This window comes from Eublepharis macularius, chromosome 11 (assembly GCF_028583425.1).
Source record: "Eublepharis macularius isolate TG4126 chromosome 11, MPM_Emac_v1.0, whole genome shotgun sequence".
NCBI classification, from domain to species: domain Eukaryota; kingdom Metazoa; phylum Chordata; class Lepidosauria; order Squamata; family Eublepharidae; genus Eublepharis; species Eublepharis macularius.
The window spans coordinates 15,593,276-15,613,674 of NC_072800.1; the positions used below are offsets into that span (position 1 = coordinate 15,593,276).

Consider the following 20,399-nt stretch of genomic DNA (forward strand, 5'->3'; position numbering starts at 1 on the left):
GAGCTTTGAGTCCCCAAAGCTCATACCGTAGAAATCTAGTCGGTCTTTAAGGTGCTATAGGCTCTTGCTCATGGTCAAGGTGCTATCTACCCAGGACTTTCCGTGCACCCATATCCTATGCAAGATCTGTGTACTGAAGGAAACAGAGGATATTCATTTTGTGTAGGGAAACCTCCACATGTACACTAATGTGCACGTGGCACCTGCAGTACACCGAGTATCCACCCGATTCTTGCCTCCCTGTATTTATCCCTGCACAATCTGCAGACGGCTGTGGCTGATATAACTATATTGACATACAGTTGCAAGCTTATGGGCCTTAACGGATATACTTCTTTGCAGAACCTCGAGGTTATCTGGAAGTTCTCAACCACTCTGTTGTGATGTCTGACAGCCCCCTGGGCCCACACTCTGCTTTGCTGCAGACTGACATGCCGACAAATCCTTCCTGTCAGCGATCTAGCGCCGTCACTTGCAACAGCCCTGTCTCGAAAGGAGAGAGGTAAGGGAACTGTAGTCAGCTGCTCTTAATTTCCAGCACCTCGTTTGGGTGGCAAGGAAATCCATGATCCAGTCGGGAGGAATTCCAGTTCCTTGACTCAGCCCTAGGTTCCACCACGTTGGAGGTAATGCCGAGAGAACTTTTTTGGTGGGTAGCAGTGACTCTCTGCTCCTGTTCACAGCTCCTGTGTGAATTCTCAGATGCGGTTCAAGGACCGACATACCGCTGAGAATCCATGCAGAAAAAAATAGACTGCAGTGACCAAGATTAATATTTGTTTCTTCAACCAGTATGCCATTAGATAGTGGTTAGGCCAGGATCATTTCCAGATTTCAAGGGAAAAGTTACCATGTGGTGAGTTTTCACTTCAAAAACCAGTTGTACAAATTCATCTTAAATTTCCCCTGGGTGAAATATGCCACGTTATATCCTTGATATGCCCCCGGCATTGCCCAGCTGCTGTTGAGATCCCTTCCCACATTTCTTAGGGCCTAATTATAATCTCTGTTTTCAGCTAATTGGCTTCTTTCCCCATCACAGCAAAAATTAAGGGTTTTCTGTATGACCTTTCTTTTGACCGGTACCAACCGGCTAAAATGTTAAGCTCTTAATCAACTCTTGAATGCCTATTGATTTCTCTGTCTCTTGTACCCTTTCTCTTCCTGCTTAACTGAAAGTCAGGGCTGTAGATTTCTTTTGAATCAGCATTGCATTGCACCTAGGAATTGAATTTTTATAGCCTCCTAAAATAATGTATTGACGCCATAGGCCGTTTTGTGAAAACGGCCATAATGTCAGATTTCCCCAAATTTCAATTTGGGTATTTTTTAGAAAGATACTGAAGGAAGCATGTAATAACTTATCATTTAGTAAACAGTGGCTAGCTAGTACTCATTCTTAAAGAAAAGTCCATCATTAGAACTAGGCTTTTCACTCAAAGGAACCAAAATACACAAAAGAAAGAAACTCAAAGCATGCCCTGTATTCACAGCCATGCTAATTAACTAAAGAGTTCTCCTGCATGGGTTCCCATACCAGAATAAGAAGTGCAAAATCTAATTGACCAATTACCGTATAATGAGGCCTGAGCTGAGAGTATGTTGCTGGATGAATTATTTCAACGATACCTTTAAAAGTGGGCTCTGGGCTCCAAACAAATGGTTAACCTGCATAAATAAAACCAATAAACTACCAGAAGGCAGGGAATCCTGTACTGTGGTAGCTTCTCTTATGGCATAAGAAGCTAAATCATTCCAACCCTAAAATACAGAATCACACCTGATTTATGACAACAGGCCTCTCTTTGCTGAATTCCTCCCTTCACCCCCGCTCATGTAAATTTCAGGGGTACATATGTGAATGTTTTTCTTGTTTTCCCATTGCATCTGAAGAAGTGAGCTCTGACTCACAAAAGCTCACACTGGATCAAGCATTGTTAATTCTTAATTTGCCACTGGGCTCCTGTTTTATTAGTCTCAAAAAGGAAGCAAGAGGAAGAATATACACTCCTCAGTCTCTGAGATACGGTTTCTGAAATGGATTTGAGGAGCTAAAAGACTGAAGGCCAAATTAGACATTTTACTCTGTTTTGCAACTCCGTTTTACAGAAGAATTTAGCCATTTAAAAAAATGCCTTTTCAAGCACCGAAACAGGCTGTTTCAGAATGGTCTACTTCTTCTGTAAAATGGTATTGGCAGCCACAGGTTGAACCCATGGCCTGTATAACATCAAGTGTGGCTCTGAGCACAAATCCGTTGGTGTGCTAATTAAATTCATAACCATGATTATCCTGGTAGTTTACCAGTTGAGAGCCAGGCGCACTCATTAGAGTGTCAGCCTAGGCTGTCCCAGGTACGAATCCCTGCACTGCTGTGGAAGCTTACAGGGTGACTTTTGGCCAGTCACCCACAGCCGAACACACCTCACAGGGTTGTTGTAAGGATAAAATGGAAGAGAGGAGAATGATGTAAGCAGCTTTGCGTTCAGATGGAGTATGAATGAAGTAAATAAAATACATAAATAGCTCTGCCCACCAAGGGAGAGAGAGCCACATGAAGAAATCACTTTCTGCCTGTATAGCTGATGTGGTACAGATGCGTTCTGGGGTGGCCATCTACATTGTACTTCCCACCTGGGCTCCATTGAACTGGATGTCCCTTTATGATAAGCTGATGGACGTCACTTGCACTGACCCTTGTACGAGGTAAATATTGAAGCTAGCTAGGAAAGAGAAGATAGAGATCAGGATGTACATCCTAACTTTCCATTCAGCAAAATTCAAAGCTTTCCTCTTGCTCTAGGACTCTTCCTCCAGTGGAAGAGAGCCTCTGTACTTAGCTGACAGAAGGAGTGTAGGATGCAACCTTTTGTTTGCAAAAAAATCCTGCAAGAGCTGAGATCTTTGTGCCAAAGCACTGCTAGACCAGGTTGCAAGGAGGGGGGAGTAGAAAAGCTATTTTTGAATGCTTTTGATTCCCCCTCCCTCCTTACTAAAGAAGGGATTTCCCCATCAGATGGACTTAGTGTTTATTGTGGTAGAATGGGTGGGGAGGGGAATATGTCATTTCCTCTACTCTGATGTGTGGGCCATTATTGTGTAGCATGCAGGTCTCTTGGTATTCATGTCCAAGAAAGAGACTCTTTAAAGAAATCCCAAACCCCTCCTCTCCCTCTCCAACTGCCTAGTTAATTTCCCGTCTTTTCATTTCTACAATGCAGACCTGTTCTCCATCACTTTCAGATTTACTCTGTCATTCTTTATTGAAATAATTCATTTGCTGATCAGTGTTTTTGCCCAGTTTCTGAAGTTTAGTTTTATCTGCACAAAATTCAGTGTTTCTGAATTTCAACCTGGAAAGTATAATTTAATAGACATCCATTTGTGGTCATGGAACTTTACGGGGTTAGGTAAGCCCAAACATGGTCTCCTCCCGCCCAAAAATACAGCTTGAATTTTGCAGGGGAGGGGGACAGCAAGGGGAAAGGAGAGAGAGCTAGCAGGCAGGAAAGCAAGGGCTTAATGTTAGCTGAACTTATTTGAAGGAAACTTGCTCTGTCCTGTCTGGAGAGCCCTCTTTGTGCCCATGTTCTACTAAGTAAAGAGCAAAATCGCTTAGGAAGTTTTCCTGCACGACATAAGCACTGCTGTGGGTTTGGGTCCAAAGTTAGTTTTGGGTCATAAAAATGCCCGTGTTTAAAATGAGAAGTTTTCCTTACAAGGAAGAATTCCAGCTCTGCCTCCCCTGGGGAACAGCCAATGAGAGCTGGTGGAATGCTGGACAAGTGACAGTTGAAAAGTCCGTTGGAAGGCAGTTACTGAGGGAGAAGATTTTGGGAAGCTGCTAAGAGAGGCAGTGGAGATACAGTTGGCTGTTAATACTTTTTCTGATATATTGAAACATTCACTGTTTAGCCACAATATATATGTGTTTTAAAATCATTCACTCCTACATTCTATGTTATAAATAAAAGTTATTCTTGTTTTAGTTTTAACCATGGCTGGCTCGATATTGTTGGCGAAGGGAAAATATCACATGCACAAACCTCAAACACCCTTCTCACAACGATTTAAAGAAATAGTGGCAGTGTGTATGAGAAGTAAACACTACGGGCCAAGCTACAAGTGACGAATGACACTTGAACGGCTCTAAGATACCTTTCCTCAGTAGCTCTGGGCAGTAGCTGGGTGAGGGGAAGTGAATGTAGGGAATATAGGCTGCCTGTCTAGGAAAAAGGAGAGAAGACCGTGTGTGTATTTGGGTCAGGACACTCTGCCTGAAAATTAGAGGTTAGACAGGTGATGGGTTGTGACTTCCTATAACTGCCTGGGAAGCCACCAGACCTGTGAAGGAAGGTTTATGATGTGTGAGCAGGGGGAGGGGGGGTCATGATACGAACTGCCTTTTAGGGAAGTGGTGGTAGGAAAATGGTATCTGCACAGACCTTACAACTGCCTCTTCCAGGACAGTTATGTGGCTACCACTGGTTATGATTGGAAATACTTCTGGCCTCCAATATATAAAGTTCAGAAAACGTTGGAAGTCTCAGTCTTTTCTGATGAAAGAGCCTCGTTAGGTAATCATGGATGTGAGAAACGGATTTGCAGACACACTTATACAGTTGTAGATCCAGCGGAGTTAGCCGTGTTAGTCTATAGTAGCAAAATAGAAAAGAGTCCAGTAGCACCTTTAAGACTAACCAACTTTACTGCAGCATAAGCTTTCGAGAATCACAGTTCTCTTAATCAGAAAACTGATTCTTGAAAGCTTATGCTACAGTAAAGTTGGTTAGTCTTAAAGGTGCTACTGGACTCTTTTCTATTTTCTTCTCTTCATTCTTGCATCTGACAAAGAGAACTGTGATTCTCAAAAGCTTATGCTACAGTAAAGTTGGTTAGTCTTAAAGGTGCTACTGGGCTCTTTTCTGTTATACAGTTGTGTTTATGAGGATCAGGAACCTGGAATAAGCTGTGGGTCACTCTTGAGTTGCAGTATGTAAAAATGTCATTTTATAATAGATGTAAATTTAGCGCTCCTAACATTTAAAAAAAAACGTTTTCTCGTTTGTTTTTATTGTTCCAAACAGTCCTCCTGTGGATGAACATGGTTGGCAACAAAACAGTTCTAAATCCTCTGTGATGCCCCAGTTTTCCGGAACAAACAACAGCCAGTCTGTAGGAGGTTATTTCGCAACTCTGGAGTCTTCGGATGGCTCACTCACGCACCAATTCCAAACCAAGGGACTCCAAATCAGTTCATTGGGAAGCCAAGAGACTTCATCAGCAGGGCTGCAGCAGGAATCTGGGGCTAGTTCCAGTGTCCAAGCTTTTCGGAATTATGGCGGGGCCAATACTAGTGACGGCCAGCCGGCAGGGGAAAAACAAGCAGGTTTTGTGGCGAATGCGAGCGGATCTCCCCAAACTGTGAGATCACCGGTGGACAGCGGCTTTTTGCCAGACACCTTCCTTACATCAGCTTCTGGACACAGCAGCCAGAGCAGTCCAAACCAGCAAAATAACACAACGAACACTCACCCGCAGCCCCCGCTTCCAGAGAAGAAGAGGAGTTCAGAGGGAGAACGTTCTTTTGGCTCTGTCTCTCCTTCTTCGAGTGGCTTCTCCAGCCCGCACAGCGGTAGCACCATCAGCATCCCATTTCCAAACGTTCTTCCCGATTTCTCTAAAGTTTTGAACACTTCTCCGTTGCCAGGTATGCTCTGTGCCACGGCCGCTTATTTCAAACCAGGTGCCGTGGTGAACCAGTTGCAAGAAGAAATGACCAAATACTTAATGTGATTTTTAAAAGGATTAAAAATCTGTTGAACAAGCGTTTGAAGCCTAATGAAGCCTACGACTATTAATCTACCGTGTCCTTTTCCAAAGTGGAATAAGTTTGAATTTCTAAAGATACAAGGCCTGGTTTGCACATCCACAGAATGAGGGGGTAAAGACCTGAGGTGATAGGATAAATGGTATCGTTTCAGACTGCAAGTGGGGAAATATGCTTTGCAGTCTTCTTTGCTTAGGAAAGTCCATGCGTATAGAAACTAGAAAAACAAGGAGTGGCTGTCCTAGAACCTTTTTCCATGAGGTTACAGGGATTTTTTTTTTCCTGTCTGGGAGAACATTCAAGAATCCCTGCAGCCAGAAGAGATATGGATAATTCTACCATCTCATTCTGATACATATGTACACAGAGGCGGTGACCGAGTTTCTGGCAGCCATGGCTGCCCCTACATGCGCACGCACTACATGCACGTGTGCCCCCCCCCCCGGACTGCGTGATGATGTCATCACGCAGCAAGCCAGCCCCATTGGCCGGCGGGTGGCTGGGACGGCACGTGGAGGCTGCCCACACTCCCAGTCGGGCGTGGCGGGTGGCTGGGGAGGTTCTGCACGCCACCCCGGACACCGCCATGCCTGGCCCGCGGCTGCTGCGCCCGGCCAGGGGTGTGTGTTGGTGGTGGCAGTGGATGTGGCTGGCTGGCTGCAGCAGCTTCGGGCCAGGCACGCCAGCTCCGTGGTGCGCACCTCCGCCCCCGGCGCCCCCTCCAGCACCCCCTTTGGCACTTCAGCGCCTGCGGTGCCCACACCACCTCAATGGTGGCGCCAGCCCTGTATGTACACCAGGGCAAACAGAAGGAATACATGCTCATTATGTTGTTTTCACTGTGTTAAGAAACCTGTGTCTGGGATATGTCATTTGAGATTGCATGAATAAACGTTCCCCTTCTTTGTTTTGCAGAAAACACGGGTGAGAAACATGTAACTGTAAAATTTGTTCAGGATACATCCAAGTTCTGGTACAAACCAGAGATTTCAAGAGAGCAAGGTAGTAGCCATTTCTATTCATGTGTTTGTCCATTTATGAATATTTATCGTTCAGTCCTAACTTGTAAGCTCAGGGCAGGTTGCATAACATTTATTTCCAGCTTGACAAGAGACACCGTTCCCAGTCCTTCGTGGTATGGTATCAGTCAGACAGAAGCTGAGAAAAATGTGTTTGGGCAGAAAGATAATGGACAAAAAGAGAGGGTCCTTTATTCCCTCAGCCTAAAGGGAGTGTTAAACAGCTTGTGGATAATGCAGATGTTATTATCTGTTATGATTTAGTCATCCAAAATCTGTTCTTGACTAGTCCTGGGGTAGCCTGTGCCCAAGGGAAGCCTGTGAGAAAAATGGGGTGGGGGGAAGGCCTCAGGGAAAAGGGGGAGTCCCATTTCCCCCCCAAATTTCCTCACATCATGGGCCATTTGCTGTTTGCCCCATGCTACAGCAGTAGTTTCTGTTACCACTGACTGATTGCCTCTGTCTTCTGGTGCAGCCTTTCCTGATCAAATTATTAGGCAAGCCAGCCATACCTTGTCCATGCTCTAGAGTTTTTCCCAACGATCACTGCCTCATGGCACCCATTGGCGCCATAGTAGTTGCCTAAAGCTTTCTAGGCACCCATTGTCGTCTTCCCCAAAGCAAAAAGCCAGCCTTGGTTTTCCTCCACACCGTTGGTGCCACAGGGCTGTGTCAGAAGAACGCAGGAGACATCTCTTTTTGTGTCTTCTGGGAACACCCATTCAGACACAGCTGCCACCATCTTGCAGCCTCCCATCATTTTGTGATCAGCCACAGTACCTCAGAGCAGTCATTTCCTGAGGGCCCTGGCCGCCCATGGCAGCCATTTTGGAGTGGGGCCCACTCCTTGTTCCAAAATTTCCATAGGAACCCACAGGCTCAACAAGATCAGGAGCTCCTCAATTGAAATACGTTGAGTTAGGAGTTTGCAAGTTCGCAGAGGTCAGCATACTGGTTATCTCTTGGTAGAAGCGACTGTTTTGTATACAGGAGTCCTCGGCGTTTTAATATTTGCATATTCTCCATTCTTCATCCCTGGCAGTCCAAGCACTCTCCCAAACATCACATTTTACTAAAAGTCAACGCAACAGGGGCAGTTCTCATGCACATTCCATGCATTCCCCTTAGAAAAGGGGATCACAGCTTCACTGAGGGCCAAGCTACACATGACGAAAGACACTTGCCTGGCAAGTGGATTGAGTGGAGGGCAAGTGAACAGGGAGAAATACACTTGGCATTCAAGTGTCATTCGTCACTTGTAGCTTGGCCCTGAGCCTGTGAACATTTTGAATTTTGAAAACCATCAATGGGCACCCAAGCACAAAATGGCTGCTGCCTGCCACCTGCAGCTGATACCAAGCTAACCACAGAGTATCATAAGGTTCCACGCTAAGCATTATGTTATGACGGAGCAGCTGTTTCCAAATGGTTGCAGACCAAGGTAATCCTTCCTGGGGTGTTTTGAAGCCCCTCTTACTCTGGTGAGATAGAGAAGACCAAGGTCTGGCTTTTGGGGTTGGGTTGGGGAAGAGGTATTTTGGGGGAGTAGGAAGTGGGCATCAGGAAATTCATTGGCAGGTGCCATGGTGCCCATAGGCACCAAATTGGGGATCGCTAACTTAGAATGTAAAGTTTGGCTTGGGCTATAGTCCATTTATGTGTGCTGAGATCTCCCTGTCTCCGTGATCCATCTTTCTCCTTTCCATCTGAGGAATGAGGTTGTGGGCTCAGAGGAGTTCACATGTACAGATAAGTGTGGGCTAGTCGAGGTGAGACATGAAATCCTGAGCACAGCGAAGGAAACGAGGGCTAATAGCCTACTACTATTTTGCTCTGATGTTCAGCGACAAGAACGGGACCAAATCCTTATTGCTCGAGTGCCATTTAGGAAGCCTGTGATTATTCTGCAGGAATATTCCCCTTCCCCACTCCACCCCGGAACATGTTTCAGGTCACTTCTGATTATTCCACAGGCATGCCTGTGTGTCTTTGTTTATGAAGAGTTTCAGCAGATGGCTCTTAAAATACTCTTTTCTTGCACTTCTGTCTTGAGTACAGTTAAGAGGAGGCCTTTGAACTTGGCTAGCGGTGACTCTTGACACACACAGAGAAAGTTCTTTCCCCCCCTCCAAACACACAAAGTCATCCTTTACCCTAATTGGCCAGACACTGTGCAGAGCAGCCCATCGGCAAGCACGTCTGATCCAGTTATCTTGCAGTTGAGAAATTTCAATGATGGTTTCTGATTAGCATTGCACGTAATGCGGTAAAAACCCTGTCCTTTTAAAGCAGGCATTATGCCACACAGCCTTATATGGATCCTTTGTGAACTTTGTCCAGCGTAGCCTCTGGCTACTGGCAGACAAACTGCTTCGCTCTGGGCTTCACTTTGTCTGCAGCCTCCTGAATTGCAGGTGTAGCATGACCACCGAAGGAAAGAGATTAGTAAAGAACACACAGCTATCAGCTCCTTGTTTACTTTGGATTCAGGAACCAGGAAGCTGGGCATTAGGTACTGTGGAACAACAAGGGGTACCATTTTGGAGGAGGTTTTTTTTTTTTTTAATTCAGAAAAAGCCTGGTTGGCTTGCTGAAGAAATGAAATGTATGGTTCACTTCTGCAGCAAATCTGCCTTAAAAGCAGATTTGCAAACCTCTGAATTAAGCAAACCATGTTTTGTCTTTAGCATCACTGCACACCAGAGTTAACTTGGGGAGTGAGAGAGAAGGAGGGTGCAAACTCACTGCGCGTTCACAATCCCCTAACCCTCTGCACTAGGCCCCTTCCCATTTAAGGTATCAACAAAAGCTCTCTAAAGCAAAGTATTTCACCGAATATATTCCAATGTTGTTGATACCTTGATTGAGTTTGCTCTCGGGGGTGGTGGGGGGAGCTTCTCTGTTGAGTACACCTCATATAAGACAGGAATATCCAGCTACAGTCAACTTCTGAATAACAGTGCCAGGAGGCAACATCAGAGGAAGGCCTCAGCCTCTCTGCCCTCTTGTTGGCCCTGTAGAGCCAAGATACAAGTGACGAATGACACTTGAACAGCAAGTGAACAGACTCATGTGTATTCCTCCCTGTTCACTTGTGCTAGTGGAGGGCAAGCGAACAGGGAGGAATACACATGAGTCTGTTCATTTGCCATTCAAGTGTCATTTGTTACTTGTAGCTTGGCCCATAGAGTCACAGGTTGGCCACTGTGTGAGATGGGATAGTGGACTAGACAGGCCACTGGTCTGATCCAGTAGACCTTATGCTCTTATGCATAAACTTCTGGTGTTGTTTTGTAGCACTTTACGCACAGATGACCAGTGCTTTCAGTCTTGACGTGGAGGCCTGTTGTTTTGCTTTGTTACCATGCTGAAAAAATGTTCCTTTTCAAACCATCCTTTCTCCTCTCTCCCCCTCCCGCCCCTTCCTCTCCTGCAGCCATTGCTGTCCTGAAGGATAAAGAGCCAGGGTCCTTCGTTGTGCGTGATAGTCACTCGTTCAAGGGAGCCTACGGCCTTGCCATGAAGGTCGCTATTCCCCCACCTTCTGTGCTACAGCTAAACAAGAAAGGTATGACTTTATGCACATCCAGTTCAACAATGATAACTGAGTATTTTCATAACAAGTTAAGTTCAGAAGAAATCCTTCTCCCGGAATTGTGCCAGAAAAGAGCTGCTGCAAATTATTCTTCACTGTGTCCTTAGTATAAGTTTGAAAATAAGTCCACCATGAGCCTGTCTCCCCCCACATACCACATTCGTTATTTGCTACTTACAGGGTATGTCTTGTATTGTATTTTCTTGCCAAGCGATTTCCGAGATATTGCCTTAAACCAGTATTTATACAATGTGGTAATAAAGCAGTTTAGTTAAAGATCATTGCTTCGATTCCTTTTGCGTGGCCTGACTGCAGTTCAGCGCTACTGCATACTCCTTGGGGTAGCTGCCCTGGCACAAGGGAAGGTTCCAGGGTACAGAGGGCAGACATCCAGGTGTGGTGGCGTACTGCACAGAGAGACTCCGGTGCCCACCTTGCAGAGACATTGGAGGGCACAGAACACATTATTCTCAACCTCAGCCTTCCAGGTGGGGCAGTGTACCAGAGAGGGAGGCAGGGCTCATTTGGAGGGGGAACGCACCGGAACGGTGTTCCGGTAGAGCTGAAAAGCGGTCACATGGGTTTTGGCCCCGCCCACGTGATTCCTTTCCCTCCCCTTTGCCTCCCCTCCAAAGGAGGCTAAGCTGCTTCAATTCATTCTGCTGCTTTATTTTCATTCATGAGAGGGGGAGAGAGTGCAAGCTGGGCGTGGCTCTCCAAAGGAGGGTAAGCTGCTTTGAGTTCATTCTGCTTTATTTTCAGGAAATACCGGGAGATTTTTTGGGAAAGGGGCCTGAGGGGTGGATGGTGCCTTCTGACACACTTCTGGTGATGTCAGGGGGTGTGGCAAATGCTAATGAGATATGCTAATGAGTTCCTGCAGTTCTTTTTCTACGAAATGACCCCTGGAGGGAGGCATCTCGCTGGGGTTGCTAGGGAGAGGAAGATAGTGGCACAGATGTTTTGATACTGTCCTCCCTTCTCTTGGCCCTTTAATCCTCTTTGGTTTTGACCAGCAATAGCCAGTTTTAACGCTAACAATGCAGATTCTTCTACTTCTCAGTTCCCCTAAAAATATTGATGTAGCTACCTAGAGTAAGGTGCTTGGGTTATATTTGTATGGTCCTTTTAAAAGTCATAGGTATGCATCCTGGATCTTGCAGATAGTTTCACACACTGCCTTCAAACGCTGATAAAATATTCCATCCCCCCCCCCCCCCCCCGCTTCAAACTTTTTCAGTGCAAATTACTCTTTTCAAAGCTTTTTTTTTTAATTCTGGGGAAAGGTAATCCAGTTTAGGACTCTTCTCATTTCTGGCTCTGTCCCTTCGCAGTAATTCATCTGTTATTTTGTTTTTTTTACTGTTTCCTGCTGCAGTTGGAGATCTGTCCAATGAGCTTGTCAGGCATTTCCTGATCGAGTGTACCCATAAAGGAGTGAGGTTAAAAGGATGCCCCAATGAGCCATATTTCGGTAAGGACTGTACGTGGTTGTATGTATTATCTCCTTGAAAGTATTTTACAGCCTGCCGTTTGATTTTGGAGGCCTCCAAGAAGGCGTGCAAATGAGGAATAAAAGCAGCGACAATAAAAACCATAAAACCACATATTAAACTATACAAGTGAGGCAGCCAGGCACCGGGAGAGTTATTATCTTATACTCTGACCACAAATCCAGACCCATAACTCATTTTTGCTGTATTGGTTTCTTCTCATAGAATGGCCTTTCTTTTGCTCAGAGGAGCAGGATGTGTTGTTCCTCACATCTAGTCTGAAGTGGCAATGTCAGTCCTAGGGTGGCAGTCCCTGGCAGTTAGATCCCCAAGCCCCTCACAGCAAGCACGCAGGTGCATGGGTTGAAGAAGACTTTATTGAGAGATCTGGTCAGTTCAGGTGTGCACTCGTAGGTAGAAATTGGCAGAAGGGATTGTTCAAACAATAGGACTACTAATTATAGGAGACGTTCTCCCTCCCTTTGGGCTGTTTTCATTCAGGCGCGAAAACCCAAAAAGTTACATGGGAAAAGATTAGTTTAGTCTAGTACAAAGGGGAATCGTGTCTCCTGTGAAACAGATACATTTCAGCTGCAGCTTCAAGCCGAGGCCACTCAGAAGTGAAAGTTCATATTTCTTAGAGATAAGGAAGAGCCAGCTGGCTCTTCGGGAAATTAATATTAGCAGTTTAGATACCCTCAGGAGGCTTATATAAAATGCATAAGATGCCGTATTTAATTTTGGCATTACAAGTATAAAATGCAGTGTAAGATGCTGAATACAACAATGGTAGAAATGTCTAGATCATTCTCAGTATAAAAGTCAGAACACAGTGATGGCATATGACACAACAATGGCATGGATGCTGGCATCCATGACAGGCACAGTCCATTTTAGTTACCTCAGGAGTCTACCGTGTCGCCCACATTTCATTGAACTGCATACCTAGAGCAGACCATGATTGTTTGCAAAAGTGTCGGGTGTATCCCAAGATGGCAGATGAAGATGGCTGCTCCCATCCATGTGGCCGGATGGATGGGAAAACCCATATTCATCCGCTCCCCCACTGCTGTTTCTTGGGTACAGGGCCTAGTTGCATTTGACTGTCTCTGGACTTGGGGGCACAGAGTGATGAAATAAAGGTATAAAGAAAACACTTTAAAAGATCGTTTGCTTAGGAGAGAGAATGCAAGAGCTAAATTGTATGAAAAGCGCAATGTAGCCTTGTGTCATCTTTAACACAATATCAAAGCACAGGCTTTTTTGATTTAGTGTTCCGTTTTGTTAAGATGCATGACGTGAAAGTGCAGTATAGCCAGGTGGTGGGGGAGCTGTGAAGAGTGGGCTAAAAGCCTGTCAGATATAACATGAAGCTAATAGTACTTTTTCGTTCTCCTTGCTAGATATTTTGCTGATGGAGGTTTCATTTCATGCATCTGACATAGCAGACTCTAGCCTATGAAATGCTTATACTTCAGTAAATCAGTTAGTCCTTTATGGTGGCTTTTTAAGGCGAGAGACCATCAGTTCCCAACCAACTAGTTTTTGCGATTGAAGTAATGGCGTAACATGAATTGCCTTTGAATTTCAATTTTTGCCCTTGAGGAAGTTTTCATTGAAATGGGCTGATGATACACTGGCAAACCCGTTGGGTAGATGGACATTAGAGGCTTTTAGCCAATACCTGCATGAGATTTCAGCTTTGAATTGTAGTCCACATCTTTTGAAGGTTAATTCCTGTTAAAACACAAAGAAGACAATGGTCAATTAACTTGTATGGAATATACTTACCCGTTGGCTGACTCTGGATCCAATACTTACTAAAGCAAGAAATTGTGTTGGATATACAAACTATTATATGGAACTAAGCATTTTATATACTTACCAGTTGGCTTGAAAGACTTTTGTGCCTTTATAACACAAGTGTATTCTGGTTACTGTATGTATGGATTCGTGCTGTTGTATTATTTATTGTATTATTTATTATATTTACTGACTAGAGGATATATGGGCGTTTAGCACCATTGGTCACTTTGAGCACTTCTGCACTTTAATTATATTGATTGACTCATTCATTCATATTCATTGTTGTTTAATAGCTTTGTTCCCAGGTGGTTTGCCGGTATTTTCAAGACAAATTCTGGCTAACTTAGTGTGTCTTCTTTTTTAACCACAGGAAGCTTGACCGCTTTGGTGTATCAGCACTCCATCACTCCTCTGGCACTGCCCTGCAAGCTGTTGATCCCAGACAGAGGTATTCTTAATAAAATAAAATTGACACACACACACCCTCATAGCCAGCCCATCTCCCCTTTCGTAATGTCTCTCTTGCACAGCAGCTCTTTTATCACCATGGGGCAAATCAGCATCCGGTCTGGAGTTCGATCGGACTGAGAATTTAGATAAAAGGGCGGATGATTCAAGTTCTTCATTCTAGTATCAAATGAGGAAATCATTGCAGAACAGATGTGGTTATGATTTTAGGCGTGCGATCAGGTGCCAGAGACTTGGCACAAACTGCATGCATGCATTTAGGAAAGATGATGATGTTCAGAGCATGAACAGAAGAGAGATTTACTGTTAACCTACAAAAACAGGAACTTGAACTGACAGTAATGATGAAGGCAAAGGTTACATTGTCGAGCACCGGGGCCTGTTTGATAGTTTGCTGTTAACATTTAAAACAAAAGTACCTTTTCTTTCGTGGATTCAAGATTTGGAAAAAAAAAAAAGGTCTGCAAGTTTGCAGCAAAATCAACTGTGCTTTGCAGTGGTTGGCCAGTGCCATGATATCGTCACGACAACTCCCCCAGAGCACTTTTGCAGCTGCGTTCTAATGCACTCTCTTTCTGTTGCACACGTAAACATGTATATAATGTTCGATGATTAACATATAAATAGATAAATGTACATAAGTTGTACATATATCTATTTATATGTTAATATAAAGTAGGGGATTTTTTAAAAAGCTAGAAGCCTGGACCGAGAGGCAGCCCTGCCTTTGACTTGATAGAGCACACATCTGTCATACAAATTGTGAAGCTGGGAGAACTCACCGTGGCTTCACTTCAAATCAATCTGTCATCAGCCGTCGAGTTCAAACATCTCCTTGGCAATATTTGTCATTCAGGCATTTGAATTTGTTTGATGGTGCATGTGAACTTAAATGGCACATATGAAAACGACTGGTTATTATTTATTTATCATATGTCCTCTCTGGAAGTGTTTGGTATATGTTTTCCCTTCTGGATTCAAATAGCAAAAGATTTGCAATTTGATGCCCTCTCTTACAGATTTGTAAGAGGGGGCACCAATGTTAACTTTCATCAGGGCTTTTTTTCAGCGGGAATGGGGTGGAACGGAGTTCCGGCACCTCTTGAAAATTGTCACATGGCTGGTGGCCCTGCCCCTGATCTCCAGACAGAGGGGAATTTAGATTGCCCTCCACGCCACAATCTAAACTCCCCTCTGTCTGGAGATCAGGGGGCGGGGCCACCGGCCACGTGACCATTTTCACCAGGGGCGATTTAAACTTTAGAAAACTCCCCCCTTGTTCCAGCTGACCCAAAGTGACGTCATTGTGCGGTCCTGAGTTCCTCCACTGAGTTCCACCACCCCTTTTCCCAGGAAGAAAACACCCTGACTTTCATACTTTAATACAAGTTGCTGCATAGGGGTGTTTATGTTTTTCGAAGATCTGTACAGTGCAAAGACTTGATGCACCTAGTGCATGCCAGGTGGGTCCTGGAATGCTCCCAGAATGACAGCTGATCTCCAAACTACAGAGATTAGTTCCCCTGGAGGAAGTGGCTGCTTTGGAGAGTAGACTATATGGCAGCCTCCCTAAACTCCACCCTCCCTAGGCAGCACCCCCAAATCTCCAGGGATTTCCCGGGCTGGGTGCAGCTCACACTGAATGATGTTATCTTGTTTACGATCCCCTCCATAGACAGAAAGGAGGTCATTCGTCGTTGGTTTAGGACCCTTCCCAGAAATCTGGGAGACGAGGCTGAAGCCACCTTTTCCTTGGAGGCAGAACGTTGTTTTTGATCCCCAGATGCCCTCCTGCCTTGGAACAGAAGGCGCAGTTCTGAGAAAACCCTCTGTAGCTCCACAAGGGAGAGACAGATGCTACCTCCAGCCGAACCTCTTGCCTCTCTTGTTCCATTTGGCCAGGTTGGAAGAGATGGGAAGAAGGAGACCCCAGCCAAGGCAACCACCTCCGAGATGCTGTCCTAGTGCTCTGTGGAGCTGTCGGCATTCTCTCTGCCCTAAACTGGGCAGGGAACCTGGGAATTGCTGCCTAACCCCGTATGGAAGCTCTGCAGTGCAGCATAATGCAGCAAACACAGAATCTCGCAATCCAGGTTGTCTTAAAGATGTATATGGCTGCTTCTCTTTGCAGATCCACTGGAGGAGATGTCTGAAACCTCCCCGCAGACAGCCGCAAACTCAGCTGCAGAGCTTCTGAAGCAAGGGGCGGGTAAGTTCCTGGTGCATTGATACGGAGACTGGAGTGAAGTGGCTGAAACGAAGCAAAAAGCAGCCAGCCATGACACTGGCAGCAAAGGGAGAAAGTTTGATACTTCGGCAGCAGGAAATAAGAATATTAAGAACTTGTAAATTTGTCACATTCACCCAATACACCCTTTTCAATTTCCCTTTCAGTGTCATTGAGGGTAGAAGTACGCCCCCCCTAACACCCTCAGCTTATTTATTGCAATCTACAAAAAATAAAAATAACCATGGAAAAAGCAGTCAACCACCAAAGGGCAATTGGCCTCATTAAGATTGAAGAATTACACACACAGAGTATGCAGCTAGAGCAAATTGAGATCAAAACGTTATCCTTTTTTGCCATTTCTCAAGGTCAATTTGGTCCCTCTGGGATATATATGAACGAGAATGTGCAACTTCCTTGACCTTTTTTTTTTGTGAGCTCTGATTGATATTTTGATGTATTTTCTGGGAATGCAGCAAGAAGGAATGCCACCCAACGCATCTGGCAAGCCCTGTGATTTATGCAGTCTGTTTTGATCTTTCAAAATAACCGTATGGTTTGATGCTGTAGGAAAATATAGGATAAGTTTTAGGAAGACTACATAGGGATACATATTTTGTAACCACCACCTATGGTTATTTGTGGTTTGTGGATCTCTGAGTTGGAGCCAGTAGGAGAGCAGTGGAAGAGAAGAGGTGAACTTTGGGACAGCTTTGGTACACATCTGGAACTTAAATGAATTGGTAGAAATCCTGGATCTTTCAGTACTCTGCTAGCTTTCAGGAAGCTATGTAAGCCACCGATCACAAGGCATTTTGTGAACAAACCGTCTTTAGTGAACAAGGTGTGAAACAAGATTTTTTTTATCAGTTTACAGTAGACTATTATCTGAGCCTGTGAAACATTTATACAGTGTTTTCGTGTTTACTGTGAATAAAGTGTTGTGTTTATAGAATGTTCAGTCTTGCCCAGAGTAGAATCTGATCTCAAATTGGGTGGGTAGGTGCTTAATAGAAATGTGTTTCCAATCTTTGAAAAATTCTGTCATCCACCTTGGAGAGAATGGATTTCAACTGCATCACCTGTTTAGCTCTATCAAATATATATTTTTAATCACCTCTAGACTGTATACTACATTTAAAGACGTAACTTCTTGGGCACTGAGTGGAGGTCTGGAGTGTCAGGCACCCCTTCTCTGGGAAGGCTCTGTTTGCCACTGTGTTGCATGCAAAACAACAACAACAACAACGTTTATTTTATATACCGCCCTTCAGGACAACTTAATATCCACTCAGAGCAGTTTACAAAGTGTGTTATTATTATCCTCACGACAATCACCCTGTGGGGTGGGTGGGGCTGAGAGAGCTCCAAGAAGCTGTGACTGACCCAAGGTCCCCCAACTGGCTTCAAGCGGAGGAGTAGGGAATCAAACCTGGTTCTCCAGATTAGAGTCCTGCCGCTCTTAGCCACTACACCAAACTGGTTCTCACTATGGCATTATACCCCATGGAGGTCCCTCCCATCACCAAGGAAATGGCTCAGAGAAATGAGTTGGTGACTGTGGACAAGAGGTGTGCAAAACAAAACAAGCCATAAATACACCCAGAAATCACTGGTTCAGTTCAGATTAGAGCCCTGCAGCTCAACCACTACACCAAACTGGCTCAAACTGACAGAGCAAATGTTTTCTTAGAAGGTGAAAATCTTTCTGCTCGACCCAAGCGATTGTTTTTTCCTTGCCTTGAGAAAATCTGACATAGCATAGCACACCTCTGAAAGTATCTCACCATATTTAAGAGTGTGCCATATACGGGCACTGGGGAAGGCAATGGCAAACCACCCCATAAGAAAAGTCTGCCAAGAAAACGTCGTGATGCAACGTCCCCCATGGGTCAGTAATGACTTGGTGCTTGCACAGGGGACTACCTTTACCCCTTTACCATATACGGGGAACTGCAAACGAGTCTGCTGTGTACAGTGTAACGTTCTTGCGGGGAATTATGCAGTAAGCTGCAATGATCCATGCTCTTGCAGTTTTCTTGTCATTCAGCTTGCTTTCCAGTCAATTGCAGTATTGCCTTTTGGACCCAATCGCCATCTTACATTGCTAAGACTTTGGACTAGAATGACGTTGCAGCAGATGTGGGACTGCTCCTGCAGAACACCCGTCTCGTGTCATCTCCTTCCTCCTCCTAGACCATCTAGGCATTAGCAGCATAAGAAGTCATGTTATTATACGGCCCATTTCCCTGCTTCCCCTCAATTTCAGTGACCGCAGCTGGCAAGGGCAGGGAATTTTGGGATGCGGCGACACCACAGCACAGCAGTAGGCCAGAATTTGCTACAGCATCTTGTTCCTGCCCTTGTAGTGGTCTGATAAGAGGCTGGGATAGCCTGCCTGAAGAGGTCAGGAAACTCCCATCTCCTGTCTTTCCACATACTATGCAAAACTGAATTATTCAAGAGGGCTTTTTGCTCAGATAGGAGGGCTGTACTGTTACAAAGTCGTCTCAAAGAGATGCAGCAGTTAAAGGGATTGGGAGGGACTATAGCGTTGACTACTGTTATTATAAGTACAATAGACTATAGACTTTCTCACTTCAGTACGTATGATCTTACTGGGTAGTTCCTATGTTGTTTAATATGTCAGTCTTAGAATTGCTTGTGCTCTGTTTCAGCATTTCTTCAGCTCTGTTGGATTCCTGCTGGGTTTAAATTTTTGCACATTTGTGTGCATATACCCAGTTACATTGTTTATTGTTTGAAATTGATTGTGTTGACTCGCCATGTGTTATCCACCTTGAGTCTCGGTGAGAAAGGTGGACTATAAATAATGCAAGTAAATAAAAATAAATTATATTGAGTCAGCTCACTCGCCCGTCAAGGTCAGTGTTGCTGACGCTGGCGGTGGCACGCCAGGGTCTCAAGAAGAGGCCTTTCTTATCACCTGTCTCCTTGTCCATTTTTACCTGGAAATGCAGGGGGTTGAACCTGGGACCTTCTGTATGCAAAGGAGAAGTTCCGCTACTCAGCTGCGGCCTCTAAAAGCCAAACTACAAGAGACGAATTACACGAGGACGCTCACGTGAAGAGAGTTGCAATGTTAGCCAGGAAGCTGAGTTTAAAAAAACAGATCAGAAGGCTTTGTCTATTTCCCCTCTCTATAGAGCCAGCAAAGATCACTCCCCAGAATGTTTGTTTATTCCCGCTTCGCCTCCAAGAAGGGGAAGTTAAACTGACTGATCCGGTGGGCAGTGAAGAGGAAATAAGCAAACCCTCCGAGGAGCGATCTTTGCCGGCTCTGTAGAGAGGGGAAATTGACAAAGCTTTCCGGTCTGTCTTAAAATATAGCTTCCTGGCTAACATTGTGACTCCCTTCACGTGTGCGTCCTTGTGTAATTCGTCTCTTGTAGTTTAGCTCTAGGAGGAAGGAAGCAAATGAGGCAGGAAGACCTGCGAGACTCCGCACAACAATATGGCCGCTCAGTGCTTACTGTCAGCCCAATATTTGTGTCAGATGAGGGGGAAAAGCTTGCAGTCATGCTCAGAGGAAAACCTGCCTTACAAAACCATGCCACACCTCTATAACCCTTGCTTTCTTTCGCTTTCTAAAACAGCATGCAATGTCTGGTACCTGAATTCTGTGGAAATGGAGTCCCTCACTGGGTATCAGGCAGTACAGAAGGCCTTGAGTCTGACGCTTGTACAAGAGCCCCCTCCCATCTCGACCGTGGTCCATTTCAAAGTGTCTGCACAGGGCATCACGCTGACGGACAATCAGAGAAAGTGAGTGTGAGAAGCGGGTTCTCTGTGGATTTCTGCCTTCAGAGGGCAATTTCATACATTGCTCAACGCTAAACCGGTTTGTAATAAGGGTATAGTCATCAAAGAGCCGCATCCAGTTGTGGTCCCCTGGTGTAACTGCGCCTGTGTGAAAAACAAGCACGCATATTCTACTACA

The 20,399-nt window shown here is 45.0% G+C and overlaps 1 protein-coding gene across 1 annotated transcript in view; it reads left to right on the forward strand.

Moving 5' to 3' along the window:
• Window positions 1–20,399, forward strand: part of TNS3 (tensin 3) — a 361,185-nt gene that overhangs the window by 335,507 nt on the left and 5,279 nt on the right. Inside the window, exons 23-30 of the mRNA XM_054991056.1 lie at window positions 343–502; window positions 5,088–5,710; window positions 6,746–6,832; window positions 10,286–10,417; window positions 11,823–11,918; window positions 14,114–14,191; window positions 16,343–16,420; window positions 20,056–20,224. Of these exons, the coding sequence (XP_054847031.1) occupies window positions 343–502; window positions 5,088–5,710; window positions 6,746–6,832; window positions 10,286–10,417; window positions 11,823–11,918; window positions 14,114–14,191; window positions 16,343–16,420; window positions 20,056–20,224 (1,423 nt within the window). The remainder of the gene's footprint in view (window positions 1–342; window positions 503–5,087; window positions 5,711–6,745; window positions 6,833–10,285; window positions 10,418–11,822; window positions 11,919–14,113; window positions 14,192–16,342; window positions 16,421–20,055; window positions 20,225–20,399) is intronic.